Source organism: Zonotrichia leucophrys, chromosome Z, assembly GCF_028769735.1.
Source record: "Zonotrichia leucophrys gambelii isolate GWCS_2022_RI chromosome Z, RI_Zleu_2.0, whole genome shotgun sequence".
Classification (NCBI taxonomy): domain Eukaryota; kingdom Metazoa; phylum Chordata; class Aves; order Passeriformes; family Passerellidae; genus Zonotrichia; species Zonotrichia leucophrys.
The window spans coordinates 18,825,448-18,851,416 of NC_088200.1; the positions used below are offsets into that span (position 1 = coordinate 18,825,448).

At 34.7% G+C, this 25,969-nt stretch overlaps 1 protein-coding gene across 2 annotated transcripts in view; it reads right to left on the bottom strand.

The window, feature by feature from the left end:
- Positions 1-5,040: 5,040 nt before the first annotated feature.
- The window catches only part of TMEM161B (transmembrane protein 161B), a 33,116-nt gene continuing 12,187 nt past the window's right edge, over positions 5,041-25,969 (bottom strand). The window contains exons 4-12 of one of the 2 annotated variants that reach the window (XM_064735485.1): positions 23,154-23,251; positions 21,308-21,464; positions 16,528-16,679; positions 15,953-16,013; positions 14,101-14,241; positions 10,928-11,041; positions 9,679-9,853; positions 7,565-7,661; positions 5,041-6,658 (exon numbers count right to left, since the gene is read on the bottom strand). In XM_064735485.1, coding sequence (XP_064591555.1) covers positions 6,381-6,658; positions 7,565-7,661; positions 9,679-9,853; positions 10,928-11,041; positions 14,101-14,241; positions 15,953-16,013; positions 16,528-16,679; positions 21,308-21,464; positions 23,154-23,251 — 1,273 coding nt within the window. In that variant the 3' untranslated portion in view covers positions 5,041-6,380. The remainder of the gene's footprint in view (positions 6,659-7,564; positions 7,662-9,678; positions 9,854-10,927; positions 11,042-14,100; positions 14,242-15,952; positions 16,014-16,527; positions 16,680-21,307; positions 21,465-23,153; positions 23,252-25,969) is intronic. The other variant, XM_064735486.1, reaches the window with a different exon arrangement.

The following is a 25,969-nucleotide window of genomic DNA, read 5'->3' on the forward strand; positions in this document are numbered from 1 at the left end:
TCAACTTGTGCTGTGCTTTGCTGATCACAGATCCTGATGAACATTTAAAAGCATAGAAGCCAATTTGGTTTTAAACAACAGGTAATGCAGCACCATATCCATTTAACGCAAACACCACTTGACTTAGTACCACTTAGTACTTGTAAATCTGTAACTATAAAAATCATTTTAACAGTATTCTAGCAGTAAGAGGAAGCTAAAATTTACATATATAACACCAGAGTCTTTTCCATTTGGCAAATACTGAAATGAAGGTAGGGGAATTTTTTTGTCTTAGGTCTTTATTCTAGACCAGAAAGTATTATGTGCTTTTCACTTAAAGACAAAAATAAAGACTATTAACTGATAAACAACATTGAGTTTGTGTGATCCCAGTAACAATGAGACAAGTAGAAGATTTAAAGTAAAATATCTATAACTTGGAAGATGTTCCCTGTGCAATGTGTAAGATGTCTACTTTATGAGAAATTTTAGGCTGAAATTATTTAATAGCATCTTTGCATTATTATTTGCTCCCATAAATAGGAAGATTGGAACATTAGACAGCTTTCAGTATCTTCTATTACAGAATTTTTTTCCAAGTACAATCCTCCTAGAAAGCCTTACATACTGTTAACAATGGAACAAAGAAATGACCAAAGATAGGAAAAACAAAAACTGTTGGCACATCATGACATGGGTATGAACTAGTTATGAAATATAATTTTTGGTGCCTTTTTTCTTTGTCCGATGCTTTCATAAAAAATACTGTGAATATGTATTCTGGAAGCTTAGAGCACATACAGGAAGCAGAGTTACTATGAACAGAAGAAGAGAGAATAAGTCTGACTTTAAGGAATTTTAAGCCAGGTTTTAAAAAATATATTGCAGCACAATAAAAGAATAATAGCTTACTACTAAGGAATTTGTAAAAAAACTATTCAAACTATTTTGAGATATGTATTTATAGACAGCAGGGTCATTATGAACAGTATGTTGTTGTGAAAAAATGCCGCAAGTACAAATTCTAAGGGCTCTTGACTGATGTGTAACCACATGGAAAAAATCTGGTATTTACAGGCTATTAATACTTCAGCCTAAGCATCAAGCTTTAAAAAAATTAGCATAGAAGTTTTTGACTTCTAGTTGCAGGCACTGATATTAATTTTAAAAAATGAAAATATGAGCCATGGTATTAGGATTAGAAATAATTTCCAATAAAAACACCATTGAAATCAAAGGTATAAAAATACATATACACTGGCATGCAAAAACAACATCCTGTGCAATATTACCCTCCTGGCAGTCCACAGTGAGAGAATGGAAAAAGTTAAGTGCAGCATACACAGATGTCAGTAAAATCAGCCTGGAACATGTTGGCTTCATGATCTCACCTAGGAGGAAGACCTTTCAATCTAGTACTCAGGAATGCAAATGAGACACGCCATCTACTTCATCATACAGTACATGACTGTATGTGCTGCACAAGTCACAAAGCATGGCAGACCTTCCTAGAAAAGTAGTTGCACAAAAATCACTCTGAAGCAGACACCAATCTCAATCAGCCTGCTTGGTGAGATCAGACATCTGGCTTCTAAGCATCTGTTGCCTAGATGCTCTTTAGAGTAGGTATCTGGGAGGTCAAAATATTGCTTTCTTTACCATTTGGAATTTAGGCTGTAGATGCTAAAAATAACAGTCTTACTCATAATTCACATTTAATATTTTATTTGAGATACAAGTAAACTGCTGCTGTCTTCCAAAATTAAGATTTTGCTCAGGCATACAGATTCCTCCAAGAGAACACAGAGTATTCTTTGGCCTTGTTCTTGTTCAATGTCTCCATTTTGTCTGGGCACTCAATTCTTAAACTTTTAGTTGAAATATCTAGGAACTTTATAGTGACAACATTAACTGTGGGGTTAAGTCTGAGTGTAGAGGTGCTGTGTGGAACAAATTAATGTGCAAAATGTGTCATGAGAAAAGTCATGAAGCATAGTATTTAAAAACTGATCAAAATTATCTCAGTGAAAAGCACAGCTATTTGAGAATAAAGAAACATAAGGCCTTTTACCTTGGAGAACCTTCCAACAGCTTTAATATCAGATGTGCTCAATTTTCTATTTGATATATCCCAAATGCCTATTACCACTTAGGTGTAGTTACTATAAGGAAGCACAGCTCTTTGAATTGTTCCTTGGAAGTTAGCTGAAATTTCCTTACTTGCTAACCCTACACATAGTGAGGTGATGCTGCCTAAATGTTGTGTTGATGTCTTGGTAGCATTTTTGTTCTTAAAACAATTTGACTTGACAATCCAGGTAAGAATGCATTTCTGTTTAAACACCTTGCAGTACCTGTGACCCAAATGAGAAGAACAACTGCAACAGAAATCAATTTTCTGGAAGTATCTTCTGTACAAGGATGTTCTCTTGTACTGATGCTACTATTTAATCTGTGGATCCTTTATGCAAGCGAATTCTGGAGGAGGGAAAGACTGTGCAGCTAAGAAAACCTCAAAAACTGGCATAACCTATAGTTTGAGAAGGAATTAAAAGAGGACAGGTGCAGCCTGAGAATGTCACCTACAAAGTGTAAGAATAGGCTTTCTATAGTCTATTCTCCTGTTCTTAATCAATGTCTCTTAGCTCAGAAACAGCCCAAGTGTTATGTTTGGACTTCCCTGAACTTGCTGGAAGACTTGGATTTTTTGCTGTCTTAACCCTTTTTCTAAAGGGACCCACATAATAAAAGTGCAGAGTTTAAACAAATATCAACAAGTATGTTCAAATTTCAGATGGAATTTTAAGTTATTTGAAATATTTAAAGGAACTAATCCTTCAAAAATAGATAAATTTAAACTAAACAGAAGTCAAAATACAATCTTGAACTAGTTTAGCCCACTTAGTTCTGAGAAAGGAACACAGGGACAGTGCTGTAAATCGGCAATGGAAGTCACATCACTAAGAGAGGAAAAGAGATCAGAATTTAAGAAGAAACAGACATGGACTCTTTGCCACAGGAACATTTCCTTCTAAAATCTCTCAGAAACTAAGGGAGATCTCACTGTGGCCTCCCAGTACTTAAAGAGAGCTTATAAAAAAGAGGGAGAATGACTTTTTGCACAGGCAGGAAGTTATAGGACAAGGGGGAACACTTCTAAACTAGAAGAGGGGAGATTTAGATTAGGTATTAGATGGAGACTCTTGCCTATGAGGGTGGTGAGGCATTAGATAAGGTTAGCCAGAGAAGCTGCGGCTGCCCATCTCTGGAGGTGTTCGAGGCCATGTTTGATGAGGCTTGGAGCAACCTGGTCCAGTGAAAAGTGATCCATTCCAGATTCATTCCAACCCAAAACATTCTACAATTTTCTTTATTAAGTAGTGGGCAAAAAGCAAGACAAAATGTTTAAGAAACCTGAGTAACACCTACCAACCTTTCAGTCACATTTTATTGCTTTTCCATTTCTGCAAGACACTTTCCTCCCATTGCCAGGTGGTGCTAAAGGTCTCCATGAAACAAACAAAAAAGGCATTTGCCAGCTGCTGTTTCAAAGGAACTTACTACAGAGGTAAGCAGATATTCCTTTCACCCTTACACAATATATATGGAAGTCAGGACTATCAGGGTTGCTGATTTACTTTAAAACACATTTTTTGTCATATCACATGCTTGTCTGAAGCACTGCTCACAACCTTAGCAATATGGTCCCTCTGGTTTCACTGTGATCACATGTTTCAAAGGTTTCTATTAGCATATTTTAGTTTTTCATAAGCCTTCTGGACTCATGTCAGGATTAAATGGACCCAAAGAAGGACTGTCTCCCACTCACTGCTGACTGGAAGGTCAACCATTCAATTCTGCACAACAATGGTCTGTAGAACAATGGAACAACTCAGCGGCTACAAGCACTGATCTTCATGTTTGTAACACTAGGTGCCTATTTTTCACTGTGATCAGAATAATGTCTGAATTGTAAGTGAACATGAGCTCTTAGCAAAAGCTTTGTGCAGTTGAGCTACACAATCCTTATTACTTTTGCTGAAAGCATTATTATATAACTACAGTTCACTTTTGCTTATAAGCTTTCAGAATGACTATGTTAGCAAAAACTGTTGCTTAACATTATTTTTAAGTATCTCCAAGTATCCAAAATTTACTCCTTCAGATTTCAACAACAGGTTATATCTCCTATATAGTGAGCTTCATCAGGCAAGTTCACTATCAGAATCAAACTGTTTTGCATTGCTTTATTTTTCTGAATAAAAGATTGGCATTGAGCACCTAACTCTAACTTAAAAGCTGGCCTTACTAATTCTGTTAGTAATGATGTATCTCGCAATGATATATCTTGAACTAATGTGAAAGCGGGTGCAGTATTACTGGACCTGTCATATTTTGCCATTCAATTATTAATCTGAAAAATACTTCCACGGAATGATTGAAATTTGAAACTATGAGGTCAAATATTATTCTTTAGGCTAATTCACACTTGTCCCTATTAGTTACAAAAAGTTGGTGTGAACACAACAAAGCTTGTAGTCCCAGTCACACTGAAATACTGCAATGAAACCAGTATCATCATGCAAGGTGTTCTCAGATGTCCCAAACCCATGCAGTAGGTACTATGCTGGTGTACACAAATCTTTCTCCAGTAAATGCAACTTAACAAACTAATAAATAACTTTAAAAGCTTTCAACACAGCAAGATAGTTTATCACCAGCTTAAAATCTCGACTTTCTGCATTCATTGAGTTTGTTCTCCCATATGGTAGGTTTGCTACATATTAAAAATTAGTTAAGCTTTTCCATTTATAAATGCTTATTATATGCCAAAGCTGTACACAAATTCAAGAGAAAAAGAACAGTAACATAAAACCAGCCAGTATTAGCTAAAAAACCCACTGACCTCTGTGAAGATCAATATTAACTGTTTAAAAAAGCTACTGCATATAAATCCCCATTCCTGTTTTGCAAATACACAAAACATCTGAAAAACTGTAAATAATTTTATGACTGGAATATATCTATCCAGTTAAGCAAAAATTGTAAAGTTAATACTTTGCTCTTTTTCTTACTACATGGCGGTTTTATTATACAGAAAATCTATTTCTGAAGCAAAGATATATTAATTATCATTATATGGTCAAGTTAGCACAGATTAAAGTGACAAAAGATGATGATTTGACAGAACAGAAATTTTAGGATTAACAGTTTAGGTAGATCTTTTCTTCCAAGACATAGTAAGTTCTTTAGTATAGTTAAGTACCTCTAAAGAGGCACAAAAACCAAACAGCCCTTTCAACTTAACTGAAAAAAAAAAGAAAAAAAAAAAAGAAAAAAATTTAAAAGTTTAATTTCAAAAGGGAATCTTGAAATTACTAGATATATATACACACCTCTCCTATAGCTCTGTAAGATACATTCAGGAATTTAAAATAAAGATTCCATATTTCATATCTTCATATATATTATATATTTGATATATAATATATATGTACATTACACATATACATACACTAGCAGTCAGCAGGATTAGACTGTTTTGTTTTGAAATGTTTGACTGGTGTCACTAATTATTTTCTATTCTTTTGTAAACTCAGTGGAATTTATCTACTACCTCAAATGAAGAAATTTAAAAGATCCAGATGCAATGTGTGGATCAATACTAGCACCAATACAGATGGCCATTAATTCAAAATGACTGCAGGAACTGAAATAATATAATTGTCATAACTCTCTTCTTACTGCACAAGCACTCCTGCAAAATATGTAGGCAGCAATACCTGTCAGGTACATACATCTACTCCTGTTTAATTTATATTTTATACAACTTTCCTTACTGTAATATACAGTATCTCTTTTGTCCTGTTGGATTTTTAATTTTTCAAGGAGAAAAGTGATCAATAGCTATCCAACAGATCTATTTTTTAAAATCCCCTCTCTCTCCTTTCACTTGTATGGCTCAGTTTCAGGACTTAATTGATAGGCAGCCACCATCACTATGTCCAGTACCCTTTGAATACAGTTCAGTCAGTGACTGTTGATGCTTAAAAACCAAATTTTTGAGTTTGGCTCACTGTTTATGGAAACCAAGATACCCAGAGGTCATATCTTTTCAGCATGCTTATCACCATCTACAACACAATAACGTCAGTCAGTCCCAGGACTATAACTGAATTAGTTACCTACCATTTGGGTAACAAAAATAACCAACCCAGTCGCAATTTTAAACATTTTAAGATTATTCACCCTGAGAACACCAAGGAAGTCTTTAAAAATAATTATGATATGTCTTCTCTTCACATATATAGTCTTCTTTTCTCTTCATCTCCTCTTGGGTACCTGGGATACCTTGTATCTTGAATTTGACCTCACACTTGCTCAGTCTGTTGACTTGTTCATGCCACAGTCAGGTACTGGTGATAGAAGAGACCAAAAAGGCTTGTAGAAAAAAGGCAAGCAGCAATCCACCATGTGAGGAAAGACAAGAGTCCCCGGAACAGGAGAGGAGTGAAAATATTCTTTAGGCTTCCCAGAGCCATCGTTATTTGTACTACAGTTACTTTCATCTTTCCATCAGCAGGTGGAGACGCAGAATAAACAGAATTGGGAAGCAGACTGCTTTCTACTGGAGTGTCAGAATTCAATCCTGGGTAGATGCCCCAAGAATAATTACCTGTTAAAAATAAACAAGTAACTGACTTTTGTAGAATTAAATTCAACTTATGTTAATTCAATCACTCTACAGGTCTTTGATATATTTTTAAAACACACACACACACACACACACATACACAAAATGCTGTTTTTATAACTTTGTAAATACAAAGTATATTCATCTGCATGACTTCCTGGTCATATCAGGAAGTGGGATGAATCAATCCTACTTCACCCTGGAGTAGGATTCATCTTGTATTTTGACATCCTAACATCTACATGTGATATAGCTGCCTTGAAACCTATGTATGTCCTGGGTATGACTGATCTTACCAGATGGAGACGTCTACTCTAAGGCAGGATGAATCACAACTAAATAAAGCCAATCTCCATGCACTGCCTTTTTGCAAAGAGAATGATACAACCGCATGGCAGGCTATGAAATACAAGTCTCACAGGAAAGAAAGAAAGAAAAAAAACCCAAACCAGAGCTACTTCAGATCTCCCACTAACTACATGAACCCTCTATCTCACAATTTCCATTCTAAAAGCCTACTAATGATAAAAAAGCTGAAAAATTCGTGTATGAGACGTTAATGAAGTAGAGTCAATCATACTTTATACAGTCCACTTTTTAAATCCTTCTAAATAGACAAATATTTCAACAGAAGTAAACAGTTTAATTTATTGCATTACACAATCTCTCAGAAATAAATAAAACAAATTAGCATGTAATTGGAAGATATCGAAAGCAGCAACAGAAATAACTACTTACAAGACACATATGAATGTTTTAAATTACAGGAAACTACAAGATGTTTTTGTATTGCAAATACTCATGAATTCTAATTCTCTTTACTCAGGTGAAAATAAAAAAAGCTCTCTGTAGAATAGAATAAACTACTGTTGATCCAATTTTGCCTACCTAGTGTTTTTAAAAGCAGAGTTGTGTGAAGAAGCATTACCAATGGTGCAACATACTGCAGTGCAATTACACAGAGATAATAGAATACCCGAGCCACCTAGAAAAAAGAAAGAGTATAAGTTCATGATTCCTGCTTCATCAAAGCAGACTTTTATGGACACGTCTAGAAAAAACAATTTATTAAAAAAAACAGTATTTATGCACTAAAGCTGTTTTAAGAATTTTCTAGTAACTCCTGGCATGGGACATACTGTCTTCAAAAGACCTATTAAAGAAATCCCCATAATGAATTCTAGTTTCAGGACATTTACAAAACTGAAAAGAAGGGCTGAAAGAAAATAATTAAAAGCATCAAATCTGTTAAAAAATAGAGAATCAATTTTGCTTCTGCAAACTGTATGCCATTATTCAATGACTCCTACTTTAATACACCAGAAACAAAATTAAATATATATGTTTAATTTTTCAAGTTCACGGCCATTTACCAGCTAAATCCTATTTCAAAAATGAAGTAGTAGTCTGAAGCCCCATAAAAGGTAAATGAAAGCTTCATTAATATTACAGTCCTTTTTCAAAAGTGAGATATTTTTAAGATTTTCAGCTGGAAAACATTTGTATTTCAGAAACAATGGTAACTTGAGTTTTCATTAGATCAACAGCAGCATTTAAATGATCTTTATTTCAGTCATACACCATGGTTCATCAAAGTCCATTCAGATATATCCCTCCCTCAGGTTCCATTTTTCTCAAGATTGTAACATTATGTATTCTATTGACCAAAAAGATTAAATTAAATAAAGACGCGAAAAAGTTATAAAATAAGAGCAAGCAAGCAGTGAAATAAAACTACTCATGTTTTATAAAAGAAGAGAATGCAGGTTGGCAAAAATGATGAAGATAGATGTGATAGTTTTGGGAATACCTCTCAACAGGCTTCTTAATGAGCATGTATCAAAAAATTAACATGAGAAAGAAAAGTAGTAAGACACTGACAGAAGAAAAAGCATAAGACAAAAAAAATTGTCAAAAAATTTATGGAATATGACAAAAATAACAAATTAAAAAGTAACGATCACTGTAGAATGACAGACAGGAAAGAATTCACTGGCACAAATTCCTAAAAAAGGTAAAGCAGATATGATTAGTAAAACAAAACAAGTCATAGGCCATCTAGTAACTATGGCCTTCTTAAACAGAATATATGAAGATGGAGAAATGGATATAAGAAATGCCACACAGAGAAGACATTAATGTTTTACAGACAGGAATAAAATTCCCAGTATTAAAATAGCACATTTACAGCAACTGGCACAGTTCCATCCTAACCAGCTGCTACTACATGTACTTTGTAGTCTTTTTTCCTGGAACAAATTCCTAGCCACTTTGTAAATAACTACTGCACCTTCAGACTATGGCATTTAGACACTTAGTGTAACTACATGTAATAATGACAATCCTAGAAGAGGAGTCTCTGTCTTACGGCATGCTTCAAATATTCTGCCTGAAACAGACCCCAACTTATCAGAATCATTAGACAGCACTATCATACAACAATAAAAACGTAAGTTTCTTTTCCAGACAACACACAACAGCCATTCTATCTCATCCATTTATTCAAGGTATGCTTTACTACTTTTCTTTAAAAAAAAGAAACCTTGGAAATTTTGTCCACAATACGATAAGTAATTTTTTAACTAGGCTGGTGCACTTCTAAATGGTCTGACAGAATCAAGCATCTGTCATTTTATTCCAAAATATAACCACCTTGTCATAAATTTTCCCTCAATTTAAAAATCATAGTTGGTAACAGTATATTACCCTTCAATAAAAATTCAATTTTTTCTTTCCCATGTTGTAGTTACAGATCACCACTCCTTGGAAGGGATCTTCTATAAAACTTCCAAATAACCCAGGACAAACTACCTGCATAACAGAGATGATACATCTCTCCGTATTTTGGTTTGCCGGATTTTTCTGTATTTTTATAGGAGATATAGTCTACAAAGCTTCATTCAGATTTGAGCTCTGCTGCCACAGAATACAACAAATTAGAAAAAAATCATTTCCACAGTCAAAATACTACAAATTCATAATCTAAGTGCCACCATACTTACCATTTTTTGTAAATCAACCATACTTATTCTACCAGCTTCCTTTTTCATCTGCTCCACGCTTTTCTGGGCTAAATTCAGATAGGCCTGTAAGTGATGACGCATCATAGCCAACCGTAAAACACACAACAGGATTATAATCCACAATCTGATTGTATCAAATGTATCTTCTGACATTCTGTGGATAAAGAAAAAGGGTAATGCTGTTTTCCAAAGACCACCTACTGCTACAGTTATTTGTTTTTATAATGTGTAAAGTAATCTTGAGACAAATTGTCAAAAACAGTTAACACACAAACTATAGTTATGAAGTTCACATGCAAGTAATGCCTTCTACTTCTCTTTCCCATTACTTCTCAGTAGCCCCACAGCACAGATCCAAATTAGTATTCATTTGTCTGTAAACAATAGCAGTTCTTAACTGCCTAAATTCTAAGAAATGAAGGCTGGACACTAAAAACGAAGATTTCTCGGATAATTAGGGGTTTTTGAACACACAGGACTAGATAGTAAATAGTACTAGATTGTAAATGGTAGCACTAAATTGCATCTAGTACTAAATTGTATCTTCAGTTACCTGAGATACCCAGTAAAAGCTCAACCCTCATTTTAAGACAAACTGAGAAACAGAAGACATACAAAATATGTATATCTGTTGTGTTTTATGTAATAGCTCAATGGTCACAGGATCACTTTAGAAGGTTATCTCATCTCTTTCTAGTCTATTTTGAATTAGCAAGACTAATTGTGACAATGACAATCAACTCTACTTATACATCATTTCAAATACCACTCTTCCTGGATACTCTCTCCCTTTCTATATTCTAAATATTTTACCTATCAATTCAATACCACTTCATCAGTATGTAAATATTAAGACAAACCTCCTAGCTTAGTTCTCATGCCAACATACCACTGTTTTCACTGAAACCACTTCTCTCCTACACCAATATGCAAGACATAAGGTTCCAGCAGGTAGCGAGGTGATATTCCACCCCCACAAAAAACAACACATTACTGCCAAGGAGTCATCAAGAGACAGTAGTTTTTTGGGAACCACTATCTTAACACTCAACATTCTGCAACTCATTCTTTTGAAATAACAGATGCTCCTTATAATTCAGCTGCATCTTCCACAATACCTCTGACAGCCAATGCTATTAAAGTCTTTCATGTTCTTCAACTTGCAAAGAGCACTAAGACAATGTTTTGTTCTCAATACCCCAGAAAGAACTTTTAAATGCAATCTTACAAAGGAATGCTCTCTTTGCCCAAAGGTGGGCTCATAATGTAGTCCTTAGTGATTGGTTTTACCCACAGTAGAACCATAAATAAAGGTGCCAAGAAGTTTATATGTAGCAATGTTCTGAAAAAAGAAAAAAACCACGAAACTTAGTAAATGAAAACAATGACCATATTGTTGAAAGTATATACAGATTCAAAAGGAGAAATATTAACTTTAAAATAATTGGAAGAAAGATAAATAAGAAAATTTCTTCCCTATTTTATAGGTATGGCTTACATTTCAACAAAACAGTAACATTATATATTGTGAAATCACACTGGATTTTGGCTTTAAAAAGAAGAGGATAAACAGTTGTCAGAGGTCAGATTACACAGTTTAATGAAGCATTTTATTTAGAAACCCTGATTAAATTAAAGTTGGTACTTACATTAAAGATACTCAGACCAAAAAAATACTGTACGAAACTGCACAACAAAAATAAAAGTGGTACTATTTAGTAATCTTTGAGTACAACCTAGTAGAATTTTAAAAGGGGATACAGTTTCTGGAGTTCTCCCTTAAATTAATATCCTTCTTTATTTCTAAACTTCTGAATTTTCTTCTCTATTTCTAAACCCATTTTCCCCAGTCATTTTTCATTACTAAAATGAAATGAGAACAGTTGAAGGGATTGGGTTGTTTTGTTAGCAGTGTTTCCTCACTAATAGTATCAGGTTTGTCTCTACCTTCACTACAGTACTTCTGCACTACAGAAAAAACTATGTAATCAAAAATCGTTCTAAAGAACACAAGACCTTCTTGATTGCCAACTATCAAGCTTCCTAAAACCACTAAAATGTTTGCATAATACAGAAGCTGTCATCAAACACAAATTTAGATCTTCGGTTTCAGATAAAGAAATAAACCCTGCTAGCTATTAAGTGGTGCTTGGGAATGCAACAGCACGAAGGATCTGCCCAAAGCATTTAATTAGATTGTGAAAGCCTTTTACCTGAGCTTCTACCTATTTAGGAGATCCTACGAGTTAACAGACTGGAGTAATGGACTGCAGTGTGCCAAAGGGTGGTGAGAATCTCTATTTTTTTTGTTCTTTTTGTTTTGTTTTTGTTTGTGTTTAATGGAACAGGAAGTAAGGCTGAAATACTCTTGATGCAGACTCTGGCAAAGGAGGAAATGTGTATGAAAATTGTACAACTTTGTTAAGAGGACTCCAAATATATGCAAGTAAGGATACTACTGCCAAAGAAAAAAAATCAAACCAGTTCTCAAAACTGAAAGGGACACCAGATGATTTATTTCTATTCTGTTTACCTAAAAACAATGAACTTACTCATAAAAGAATCACAATAATAATTTTGAACATATTAGTAAAATAGTTCTTGCTCATTAACCTTTAAGTTTTGGGGCTTTCTATGGTCATTGCTCCCTGCAAGTTAAGTGTTCCATTCCATTAAGGAATAGATTTTGTGTTGGATATTTTTGAGTTGTTCTGTTTTGGTCCTTATGTTGGGTTTTAAGAGAGATTTGTGGGTTTTTCGGGCAGCTTGAGGGATGTGGGGGCTTTTAGTTTGATTATGATTTTTTCTTTGGTTTAAGCTGTTTTTGTATTTTGTTTAGTTGGTGAGCTTTTTCTTTGCAGTTGTTTTGGTTGAGGTTTTTTAAGTAGAGTATGTATTTGACTGCAAAGATAGACATTGTTTTAGTACCCAACTTAGAGAGCTTCTATCAGTGACAAGTCATCCTCATTTACAATCCCCCCTCTTTAATCACTGTCAAACAAGTGTAGTCAATAACACTAGCAAAAATGCATCAGCAAGGACAAGTTATGTTCTTCAGGTTTGTTAGAACCTATCACTTGACAAATATTCTTTATAATGGCTTTATCTAATTATATGGATACCTTATCATGTATCCATTTAATACTCATTTAATGTAATTTTCACATTGTTCCAGTTGAATAGTCTATTGGTAGACTTTCAAAAATAACTTGGTGATGTTGAACAAAGTTATCTTGAACAACCAGTTCCGATACCGCCTAAAGAAGCTGGAGAAGTTTTAATTTTCATGACCACACTTCAGTGGATATTAATTGCCCTTTAGTTCTTAATTAATGGATTTTTGTTTCAGAGAGTTTATATTTCTGCCTAGGATGTTATGTCCATTGATCAAGGAAGATGCTGGAATACTTAGAGAAAAGAATTTTAAAATAGTGAGAACTATAGCAATTAAGAACTAAGGAGTTTATCTGTCTGGAAAGAACAGATTAGGAAGTGACTCAGTCACAGTCTACACACAGACAGAAATGCAACAACAGATAAAACAATCCAGTAGCTGGCTGCTACATAGAAAATTACATTGAGTGCAAGTGTACTCAATGCTTATAAATCACCAAGACTGATGGACTCACTTCAAACAGATTAATTTTTAAGCTGGGCATTCCTGAAGGGAAAGGAAAAAAAATGCAATTTGAACAAAAATTATTTTCCTGCTGGAAAACATAGTGGTTCTCTTAGGAAATTTACCACACTGAATACCTAAACTGCCCTATGCTGCAGAATCTGTCATTATCATGTACTAAACATCAACAGTCAAGATCTGTGAAAGCCACTTGGAGTTTCACCCTCTCAACCAGAGAATATTCAAGAAAAATAGTTAAATTGGACAGAACATTTTACTACCAAATGGAAGGGCGGCAGAAAATGAAAATACTCCTTTAAATTGGTATTAACATATGACCCTCATTAAATATTCTGGGTCATTTTTACATTTTATCCTATGCTAAATTAATTAAAGGAATAATTCCCATCTGTAAGTGTGGGTGAAAAAAAACAGTCTGTGGTCATATTTGTATTTCCTGAAGGTTATCTTAACTTCTGGAAAGACATGATGGTGGAAAGAAAGCTGGGCACAGAGACATTCATGGTGGAGTTTTTGCAGGAGGAAAGGAAAGCTCCTTTAATTGAGACTCTTAATTACAAGGCAAAGAATGTAACAGACTGGCAAAAGCACAGGTTGAGCAGAAAGTGGCAGGTGGCAAATCTGCTCAAGATACGAAAAGCAGGCAGCAACAGAAGTCTTAAGTCACTACCTTCTTGTTGGAATAGTTTGCTTAGACACTTTTAGACATAAAAGATTTAAGACTGAGTAGCATATACCTATTTGCATATATTTTCTCTTACTGTGTTATTTTTTCTGTAGCTAAATTCAGAGCATCCAGATGCATTTGAGCCAGTCGCAAGCCAGGGAATGTCAAAAAAGCACCAATAAGTGAACACAGAACAGCCAGGAACAATTTGAAGGTTAGTTTAGACACAGGACCCCTAAAAGAAAAGAAAGGAAGTAAGCATTTTCTTGCTGAGGACGTTGGGGGAGTGGGGAGTATCAGAGACTACTTTCAATCCAACAGTATCTAACATTTAATAAAAAAAGCCAACAGTATTCTATAGGCTTCCTCCAAAATACTAGCATTATTAAAAACCAATCAGAAATTAAATTTTTTAAAAATACTTTCAAAACCAAACCAAATAATCTACTTATTCCCTAGAAAAACTGAAAACCTAATTTACTGACTGTGAGATATTAATTTGTTAGTATAGAAGAAAAAAAAGAACAATTTTATATTGCAATTAGCAACAAATTACATAACAGAAATAGCTAAAATAGAACGAATTTCATGATTGTGTTTTTAAGAGGAACAGATGTTTCATAAGTTTAACTGCTTGAAGACAAAATTGATACTTTATTCTACCATTATCCATTAAAAATCTCTATCAAACTGTTATTACTGCAACTTTTCACAGATTTATCTGAAATGTACACATGGTCAACAACATGTCTATTCTAACTGATTAATATTGTACATAAGAAAAGCTACGGGAAAAGTATCTATGATCAAAGAAATCACAGAATTAATCACATAATTAACAAAAACAGGTTTACACAAAGAAAAAAAGAGAACAAAACAAAACCCTCAAACAAACAATAAAACCATCATCGTTACAGTGAAATGTAACTAGCAGATCCAATAAGAACAAAACCAAATCTAGTGATTCAAATGAGTTTCAGATCCTTTCTTAATCTATGTCACCTAAACTAACAAGAGACACCATCATTAACTCGGGTACTGCTAAAAAAGGCAAAGCACTGCAATAATTTATAACTAAACAAACAACATGAAAATGAATACAGAAGGTAGTGACTTCGCAACAGTTTAGGAAAGTATATTAAAGAAAGGCTAAGAAACACATGGGATTCAGTTAATGGTTTCCCATGAGTTTATTCATAAATTACACTGATCTAGTTTGAGGAAGCTTCTGTTCCTCAAAAATAGAGATATGCCATGGCTTCTGCATGATACTTGAGACCTACCAAGCAAGACATTCAATGTGCTCCCAGTGATGAAATGGTCCCTAAATTTTAGCACACAAGTATAAGGAACTGTAACAGAAATCCATTTTGCAATATACAAAGCCTGCTTATTGTGTATTTATGTAATATCACAACATATGGCATGCTCCTTTAACAGTCTATATGAGGCTTGGATGCCCTGTAGCAAGCAGATGTTTTTGCATGACAGGAACACAGCTATAACCTGAAAACATGAATAACACAATTTATTCCTAATACGAAATTTAACACAAACTCCATCTGGTAGCTTTTGCACACTCCTCCTCTTACATGCCATAGGAATGACAAAAAACACTTCTCTATTTAAACAATCCTTTTTGAAGGGAAATACTGTGAAAAAAGTGTTTACAGTTTTGAACTATATTTTATGAACTACAATCAAAATGTCAGTAATTATCTCCATATTAAAATGAAAACTTTAATGCAACTTCAGTTACTTGTGGGTACTTATCAGATCTTTCCACTGATCTCTTTAAAGTGTTGTAGGGATTATAGCCATGTACAAAAGCAAAACATGCAAGACAAAATCCTGCAAACAAAATCCAAATGGTTCATAAATTCACATATAGACAGACAAGTTAAAAATTCACAAATAAACAGACAAGTGTATTTTCAGAAACTTACTGGGATTCCAAACCTTGTTTTTCGAGAAACTGCATAGCACTCTCTGAGAAATTCGAGAATCCTGCAGGGACATATATATTTCTTCCATTACAGTACAAACAAAGAATCCTTTTTGTGAAATAAAACGTTGGGTAGCAAGTCATTTTTTAAACAATTTTTCATATGTGTAACAGAGCTCTTTCATGTGCTAATTAGTTGGCACAATAAAGTAAAGCTTGATTAACAACATCTGTAATATTTGAACACTTCGGGAAGATGAAAAAAGATAACTTTTAAAATTCTTTTCCAGTAAGGGAGCTACACTTTACTATGGAAGTCAAAGGGGGCTAAATCTGTAACTGGAAGGCAAATACAATTAACAAAACAAACAACCTAGGCAAAAAATAGACTATTTAAGAGAACAGTAGGAAAAGGTACAGGATATTATCTAGAATCTTCATTCCGGAGCAAATTTCCTTAGAAGCATTTAACTTACAGCATTCATTTTAACACAGCTTTTCTCAAAAACTCTGGAAATAATTTATTCAGATCATGCAAACACTACAGCTGTTTCAAACACTAAAGAAAGGAGTTACCTGATTCCAATCCAAACTCTAGATAGTTTTCTGTCACTATGAGTATTGCCATGGCTTTTACAAAGAAGAAAAAACCAAAGGTGACACAGACTGATCTTTCACCTCCATCTTCAACTTTGAAATAGTGCGTAGTCAATGAAAACAGTACCTTACTATGTAATGAAAAGGTCAAGGAAAATCAAGTTTGTAAAATAACAAAGAATCTTATAAATAAGAATTATAATATTTTATTCTGTTCATCCACAGGTTTGTGCTATGATGGGTATTTATTTCTTTGGAAGGTATTATGTGTTCAGTCAATTTCAGGTTAAATTACAGAACACATTAAAGCATAATAATCTCACAACGCATAGCCAGGAATACTCTGGCGTAGCGTTTTGATTTAGGCTTACTTAGAGTAAGAAAGAATACACATGAAAAGATGAACTTATATTTCTCCCCTTTCAGATAAATCATTTTGTTTGGAAAATACTTTTAGGATCAAATCAAATCATCATCCTAACACCAGCAAGTTCACCACTAAGCCATTTCCTCAAGCATCCTTTTATCTAGCCCTACTGTCATGAAGACAAACATTTAAGACATCACCTGCTCTGTTATCAGGGTGTTTTAAAAATATTTTTAAAGTATTCTTTTTTACACATTTTTAAATCAGTTCTCAAGTGTAACAGATTAGAATAAACTTTTCATTATACACTCTTATTACTACGAACTGCAGCTCATTATAATTTAAATGGTACGCAATATCCAGCCCCGATTTAAATAAAGTATTTGGAGATAATTCCAGGCATTAGGTGATTTGAAAAAAAAATACAGACAAAAAGGAAAAAAAAATGATTGTAAGTATAATCTGTGTAATCTTTTTTCCTCCACTATACAATAATGCAGTTGAATTTGCCTATTTCTAATACTGAAATAATATTAATATGAAGAGTACAGGAAAACATTTTTGGGGGTATCTATTCAGTAAAACATTTGAACAGTCATCAGTCTCTCAAGAAACAATGATTATGCTTCAACAGGCAGCATGCATTTAATATACACCCTGCTGAATTTCATGTATACACAGAAAGATTCTAATATGCACTATGTGGATATTAGCATCCAGTAATTCTAATCTCATACAGTAACCACCTTCAGACCCCTCTATACTTTACAGAAAGAACTGATACATTAAAAGGAAGACTTAACTCATCCCAAAAAGAGGTACATAACAGATCATACAGACTGTGTTCTGGATGTTGTTTCTCTAATAACACATGCTTAAACCAAGGCTCTTTTTATAGCTAGCGGCATTAATCACAAATTGAAAACACCTTGAAACTATACAAAGGACTTAATAAGTTTGTGATCAACAAACCTAATCTATCATCAGATTTATGCCCCCCAGATACTTTATGACTTCAAATATGGATTGTGCCTGAGGGATTTGGAAAATTCAAGGAGGAAAAACAAAGCATTCTAAAATTATAGTGCAGATCCATGATTATGCAAACTACACATGACCACTGCTCCTATTTTTGGGTTGGAGAAGATTGAAGCATTATGGCTTGCTTCATCGCTTCCTTCCATTGCAAGACCTAATATTCAGGATGTACTGAATGAATAATTTAGGAGTATTTAGTGATAAGTTAATAGAATGCCTGCACCAGTTCCGCCCTTCATTTAGTTTTTTTTTTTGTCACAAGAGGCATTATAGAATTGTATACTTTGCATTTTGTATTTAGTTGCAGACATTGCAGAAATCATGGCATACCCTTTTACAAAAATAATGATATTTTTTAAACTGCTGCGATTATGGAATTCTTTAATTTTATAGTTCATATGTTGAGATGAAAGAGATCCATCTTCTGTTCCTACTAAAACACATGAAAACTCCGAATTCACAGAAGCAGAGAACATTCTGAGTTGGACGGGACCCATAGGATCTTCCAGCTCCTGGGCCTACACAGCACCATCCCCAAGAATCACACCATGCACCCGACACCGCTGTTCAAATGCTTCTTGAACTGTCAGGCTTGGTGCTGCAATCACCTCCCCAGGGAGCCAGTTCCAGTGATCAATCATCCTCCATGTGAAAACTTTTTCTTAACATTCAATCTAAACTTCCCTGACTTAACTTCAGGCCTTCCCTGGCCTAACTTAACTTCAGGTCATTTACTTGAATCCTGTCACTGGGCACCACAGAGAAGAGATCAGGGTCTGCCCCTTCTCTTCCCTCACAAGAAAGCTGTAGGCTGAACAGGCCAAGTGACCTCAGACACTCCTCATACAGCTTCCCCTCCCTCATTCTCCTCGTGGCTTATTTAGACACTTTAATAGCTGAATGTCTTTCTTAGCACAGGACAAACTGGCCAAGCTTAGCACAGGACAAACTGGCCAAGCTGGGCCAGTTTGCCCTCCTGGTTGCCAGGGCACTGATGTCTCACACTCAACTTTCTGCCAACCAGCAGCACCAGTGCTTTTCTATGGCACTACCTTCCTATTCCCTGGTCTGCCCATACAACCAGGGTTGCCCCATCCCAGGTGCAGAATCTAGCACCTTCCCTTGTTGAACTTAGAATGGTTGGTGATTGCCCATATCTCTTTGGGTTTGATTTTGTTGAGGTTACTCTGCAGGGCCACCCTGCTTTCAAGGGAGTCAACAGCTCCTCCCAGTTTTCTATCATCTGCAAACTTGCTCTGTATCCTCAGTACAACTTTTCACCTTTTAACACACTGGCATGAAACAGAAGAAACACTTGTCAACAAAACACAAAATTGCTCTATATTTAACTTTGACATATCATGTTGACTGCTTTCTGTCAAAAATATGTAGGCAACAAAATTTTTCTGAATCTTCCATTATCATAGAATAATTTCTGGTCTTGACATATTGAGTTAGTGAGTAGTTGAGTAATTTTTAAGTATTCTCTGCATCCCAAAAGCCTGATGTCACAATACAGGAATGAACCCCTTCTGAAACCTCATCTAACTAGGTTCCACTGACCACAGGAATTATTACCAATACACTGTGTATTGTACGTCTTCCTACAATATACAATTCACAACCCTGTTTCACCTAGAATTGCAATTACTATAGGGTTGTTTAAATTGATTACTCCTGAGATAAAAGAGATGAAGCAAACAAGGCATTGTCACCGATAAATCTAAGAGTACATTGTGGCTTTTGTATTAGAAGCTTTTTTTTTCCATTAGTTCTATTAAACTCACCCTCATCCTTAAAAATCAGAGTGAAAGGTGTTGGCTATCTTCTGATTTTGAAACAGTAGCCATCTCTATCTCCTTCCTTCTGCAGAAACTAAAGTAAAATTCTCAACCTCACACCAAAAAAATTAAGGATGTCCAGCAACAATACACATTACCTATACTATAGCTATGATACAATTAAAAGGTGTCCAAGAGCCAGACACTGATTTTCTTCCCACAGTAGACTAGAAAAACCACCTTTTGGACCATGGATCTATTCACCAACATGTCTAAGGGCAAATACCTGATCTGGAAGTATGCTAACAGACATTCTTTTTCCCAAATGTGAGTTGACCTTCTCTTCTAGCAAGTTTCTATACATTACAAGGAAAAAATTCTGGAGAAATTCTATGATTTATGCTCCAGTATACTTAGAAAAGAACCCCTGTCCATGCTATAAAGGCACCACACATTTTAATAATCATCAAGGACAGGCAAGCATGAAGCATATTCAGAACTCTTAGCCAAATGTAACCAAACATTAGAGTTCAAGGTTTTATATAACACCAGCAGCTACTGCTGATATTACAAAACAACTGACCAAACCGCAACACATTAAGAATCTTTAAAGCTGCCATTTATATAGAGGGAACAATTTTGAATATTCAAGACATTTATCAACTGTAACTTGGCATTTTTTCTGTTCTCAGCTGCTGAAGGAGCAGAGGAGCTGTAGCAATTCACTTCCCAGTTCACCTTTCTTTAACATGCTCTCTTAAAAGCCCTTATTCCATTCTACTGCTCTGTCTCCAATCATATCTTTAAACTGTAACTTTCCTCCCTAAAGCAGGAGTCTGGATTCGTACATGGTACACAGTTAATCACCATGCAAGCATCTATGTGTGATAATGCCTTCTCCAGTAAAATAAATTTTAAAAATTAACTGCCTCCTCCATAACAAAACAAACATTTTATGGTTTGATAATGCCTGTTTCCTAAATACTCCACTTCTGTTTCCCTCAGTTTCAGAGGTGAGTTTAGCTTTTCACAGAGCTCAGTTTCTACAACTGTTTACATACCTTATTTTCTGTGAGAATACCTTGAATGTATTTTAAAATTATGAATTCACACATGTATTTTTGCAGTAAACTAGTATACACATCACTGTGCTATTCTGATCAAGAAGTATCAGATTAAACATATTGAAAAAAAGACGCACACTAAATTTCCAAACTTCTCCAAAAGCTGTACTTTATGTACACATAACCATTTCTGATTGCCAAATTGAACAAAATCAAGTTAGTTTAGAACCACTACATACTACAGATGAGCACTAACTATCTTTGCATACATGCATTTTTCTCCTAAATGGTCTGGTATTAATGTTAGCAAGCTAATGATACCAGCATTTGCAAAGAGCACGTACAGCGTATGTATTATTTAACAATAGCATTACAGGACCCTTTTTCCAAATGCCAAATATTTTTGTGTCATCCCGCCCATCAGTGGCATGGAGATTTATATGAATTGCAGAATTATGTAAACTATTCGGAACAGGTAGAGGGGGATTCAACACAACAGAAAAGGATACACTGCAAAACCCAAGACAAGCAGACACCACACTATGCTGATATTCATTTCTTGTGAGGGCTTCATAATGCTGTAGTAGACCTCTGTCACCACATACACAACTGTAGCTGCAACAGTGAAATCCACCAACCACTGATATTCTGGAAAGTAATGCAATGCTGAAAAATATATGTTTGTGAATGTTAAAGGTATGTTTTAAGGCAGTTACTGATATACATAGAATGGAGCAGCAATTAAAAGAGGTTTTCAACTGTGCATTAAGTGTATTGAAGTCAAATTTAGGTAGACCAAGATCAACCAAGTGAAATGTAACAATGAAAAAGTTACTTAACAATGTGAACATCATTCTTTACTTCTGTCATCCAATACTTAATAACTACTCAAATTTATAAGGCTTCAGAGGTTTTACTATTTTATCACCTCAGTTTTTATACATTAACATCCTCAATCCAAAAAGCATACTTAATTTAGATTTCACAACACAGAGAGTAAACAGTTTTCCAATTGAGTCTGGCTGCAATTCCAGGTAAGAGGGTTTGTTTTGACCCTTTGTTAAAGATTGAAATCTCACTGGCTATAATTTATTATATTACAAATAAACAGTTCTTTTTATTTTACAAACCCCCCCATCTAAGATACCTGATGGATTGCTCATCAAGATTTTGTTAATACATCCTATAAAGCAATAATCGTTGTGTAAACTTCATTGTAAAAATTCTGGGAATCATACTATGTTGCATATAGGCTAGATGTTATGGAGAGAGTTCCCATAGGTTGGAAACTCCATAGTTCCATAGCTGGAAACTCCAAAGAACCATTTGTGACCACACAAATTGTCTCCCCCAAACACCTTCCCTACATTCAAAAGTGAGAAAACACTACTGAATGTTTGACTTGACTACAAGCTACCTGTTGGCAAAGATATGAAACTAGGCAAACTTAAGTATTTCCAAGTCCTACACTTGTTATTTTGAAATAACAATCTGGTTAGATTTACAAACAAATTGTATATATTATTTTTCAAACAGAGTCAAACCCTACCTTGTATCATTCAGGTTGACAATTACATGACATAATTTCAGGTAAGTAACACTAATTGAAACTTGTGAATGTTTTGTTTATTTACTTCAAAAACTTAATTTATGTTACACATATGCTGTCACTTACAATTTAAACTGAGAATATACATCCTTTCTTTCTATATTTGTCCAGAGTATACATAAATATAAAAATGTAGAAAGAAAATATGTATCACATACATACTCATATATGACCTTTCTGTACAGAATGACAGATTATTATTTAATAATCAAAAATCACCCATCTAAAAAATAATAGTCATACTTTCCACTTCCTTCAAAACACTTAATGCTGCATATTTCTGTACTGTCGCTTGTTATTTTTAAACATTTTACCTGAATGTTTGAGATGTACGGCTGAAAGGGCTTAGGTTCCAATACTACAGCACATACCTTATGTTAGATGAGCAGAAAGTATGACTTGACATCTACCCATTGTTATTTTCTTGCACAAAGTTAAAAACTCTATTTTGAATAGACAATCATCTGATTGTTTCAGTGCTGTCTAATATTGCTATAACTGATAAAGTTATGCTTTACATTGGCTGTCATCTACTCATCCTTTTCCACAACACTGCTATTGACTGTCACTCATAGAACAATAAAGGAGACTCAGCCCTACTACCTGCTTTCTCATTTATGACCAGTTTTGCATTCTATTTATCCACATTCTACAAAAAAGACATTTCAGCATTAATTACAAATACACACTTGATAGAAAGAATCAGGATATATTCGAAATAATGTATTATTGTTGCATACTCTTACCAATAGTGTCCCTTTCTGTTACAGATTTTGTTTCCAGATGAAGATCAATATCTTTTGGAATGGTTAAGGGTTTGTTTTCAATATGACCATTATATTTTCTGTAAAAGAAATAAATAAATAGATAGTACAAGCATGGGTATGACAAAATAATTTTTTTCAATACAGAATGACATTTCAAATTTTAGGAAAATGCAGAATTTTTTTTTTCCAAATAGAAGTATTTTTATCATTTTAACTAAAAGTAGAACTTCAAGTTAAAATCTTGGAAAACAACCAGATATGTCAATGGCTTCCATCTATAACTTGACAGACTCTGATATACTACTGTGGTATGGATTTAAATGGCTTCCAGCTGCTTCAATCTGAGCATGTATTGGATCAAGGTCCAGGAGACAGTTTATTTCAGCCCACTGATTTTATCTATTCAGAGCTACAGGGTGTTACCAAGTCAAAAAAAAGAAAAAAAAAAACCACTTGCATCAGTCCTTCTTGTCACAACAAGCAGGTACATCACATGAGCTGAATTAACCTAGATCTTTGAAACGTCCAACCTACTAGCCATCAAGTGAAGCAATTTGAGGTATCTAATTGAAAAGGATGTGTATTTAGACCAAAAGGTGCTTTTCATCTGGAGCTCTCAAACTATACCAATATCATGATTTTCACTTCCCTGAAATTAAGTCATACTAGACGACTTTAAATTAAAAACCCAGCACACTCTTAAAAGAAGATTAACAAAGTTAAAGAATTTAATCTGGTAGACCAGCATTAGTAACTAATGTAAAACTTCCTTCTCACACTATTTAAAATAAAAAATCATTAAAGGAGATCAGAAGATGTTTTCCTACATTAAAAAAATCATACCTAAAACTTAAGACCTCTAAAAGGCTAGAAGAAAACAATAAACTGCCACATTTTATAATATCACCTCTGAAATTAGAAAAAGAGAGGTGGGTTTTCCATAGAAAAACAAATTCCTGCAATATAAGCATTAAAAAGAAATCAAATCAATCATGAACTTAGTTTTCAGGAATGCTTTCATCTCAGCACATATGTGAGAGGAAAATACAAGCAGAAAACATTAATAAAAATTTTCAGGTTATATTAATGGACAACCTATAGATAGGAATCTAAAGTATTACCCAAAAAATTCAACTAGTTATGCAAATCTACAAAAGAAGTCCCAAACACTGCCCAAGGACTAGACCGCCTGCAAGCTCCTGTGTACTTCCATGCCTGCAGCTGTACTCCTGATTTTTTTCCTACTACCTGTATCCAGGAGTACTGTCATCTTGAGTGAGATGAGCATTTTTACCACTGAAGTCATTTCAGATCAATAAAACTTGGTGTTCCCACACTTTAATTATCCCAGAGCCCCACAATTCAAGAGGCACCAACAGAATCTACCTAGGACCATTGAATGCTTTACTTCAAAGTAATTCACAGTAGCTATGGACCTTTTCATAAGCTGAACAATTTTGTATAATAAAGACAATTCAGAAGCAGAAAGCCCGCCTAATATTCTTGTGTTCCCAAAGCCTATAGTATAATACACTGAAGGGTAATATGTGCTGAATAAAATTAACTAAAACTTCACACTACAGCTGTTTCTGAGGCAAATTTTCAAGCAAGCTCCTTGTACCTCCTTTAACCATTTCTCTTTAACTTAGTTCAGACTGAGAGAATATTTAAGGAGTTGGTATTTCCAAGACTATGGTCCTGACAAGGCAGATTCTTTATTCTGCAAAGTATTTTTTATCATGGGGAGTATAAAACAGATGCATCTTTATTTCTCTAACACTATCTGTTTCACATCTCCTTGCTGGGATGACTCAGAAGATGTACATTCCATTTCATGCAACCTAGATCAGTAAATCCAAACCAACTCGACAGGAACAATACCCACTTAACCATGGTTCTTCACAAACCATAGTCACTTCTTTCAAGGACACAGAGGTACCCTCATTCATTAAAAAATAAATTATTATTCATTCAGCAGTTAAACAAGTAAAGCAAACAAAACATCATTTAAGCCTTCACATTACTGCTTCAGTTTCTTTGAAGTTTTATATTCCCCTTTGATTAACTTTCACCATGATACAAACACCTACTACTACTATTACTGCAAAAGACTGGCAAGGCTGAGGAAAGGCAATAAGAGCAAAGGCACAATTATTATGTAGAAGTACAATTGCGTTTTTCAGTTTAAGGCTCCTACGGGTGGATTTAAACTTAAAATTACATAAATTAAGTTATTTCATATATGAATAAATACCACTGGTTATATGGATAATTATAAATTATGTTCTTATTCACTATTATTTTGCTTCATTTTTGTCACAGAAAACTGTTAAGATAAAAAGACATTCTTAATTTTAAGGAATGTTGTAAAAAAAAAATTACTACTTTACAAGGAACAACTTAACCCAGAGAATGGCAGTGAATGATGCTGCACCAAGTTGACAGCTGGTCACTCATAGTGTTCCATAAGGCTCAGTACTGGGCCCCATCCTGTTCAAGATCTTTATAGATCATCTGGACAAGGGGATGGAGGGCACCCTCAGTAAATTTCCAAACACTAAGTTGGATGGGAATGTTGATCTCCTGAAGGGCAGGAAGGCTCTTGGGAGCGATCTGGACAGCTGGATTGGGCTGACAACAATAGCATGAGGTTCAACAAGTCAAGTACTGGGTCCTGTACCTGAATCACAAAAACCCTATGCAGTGCTACAGGATGGGGCAGAGTCACTGATAACTGCCCAGTGGAAGAGGATCTGGGGCTGCTGGTTAACAGTGACTGAACATTAGCCAGCATG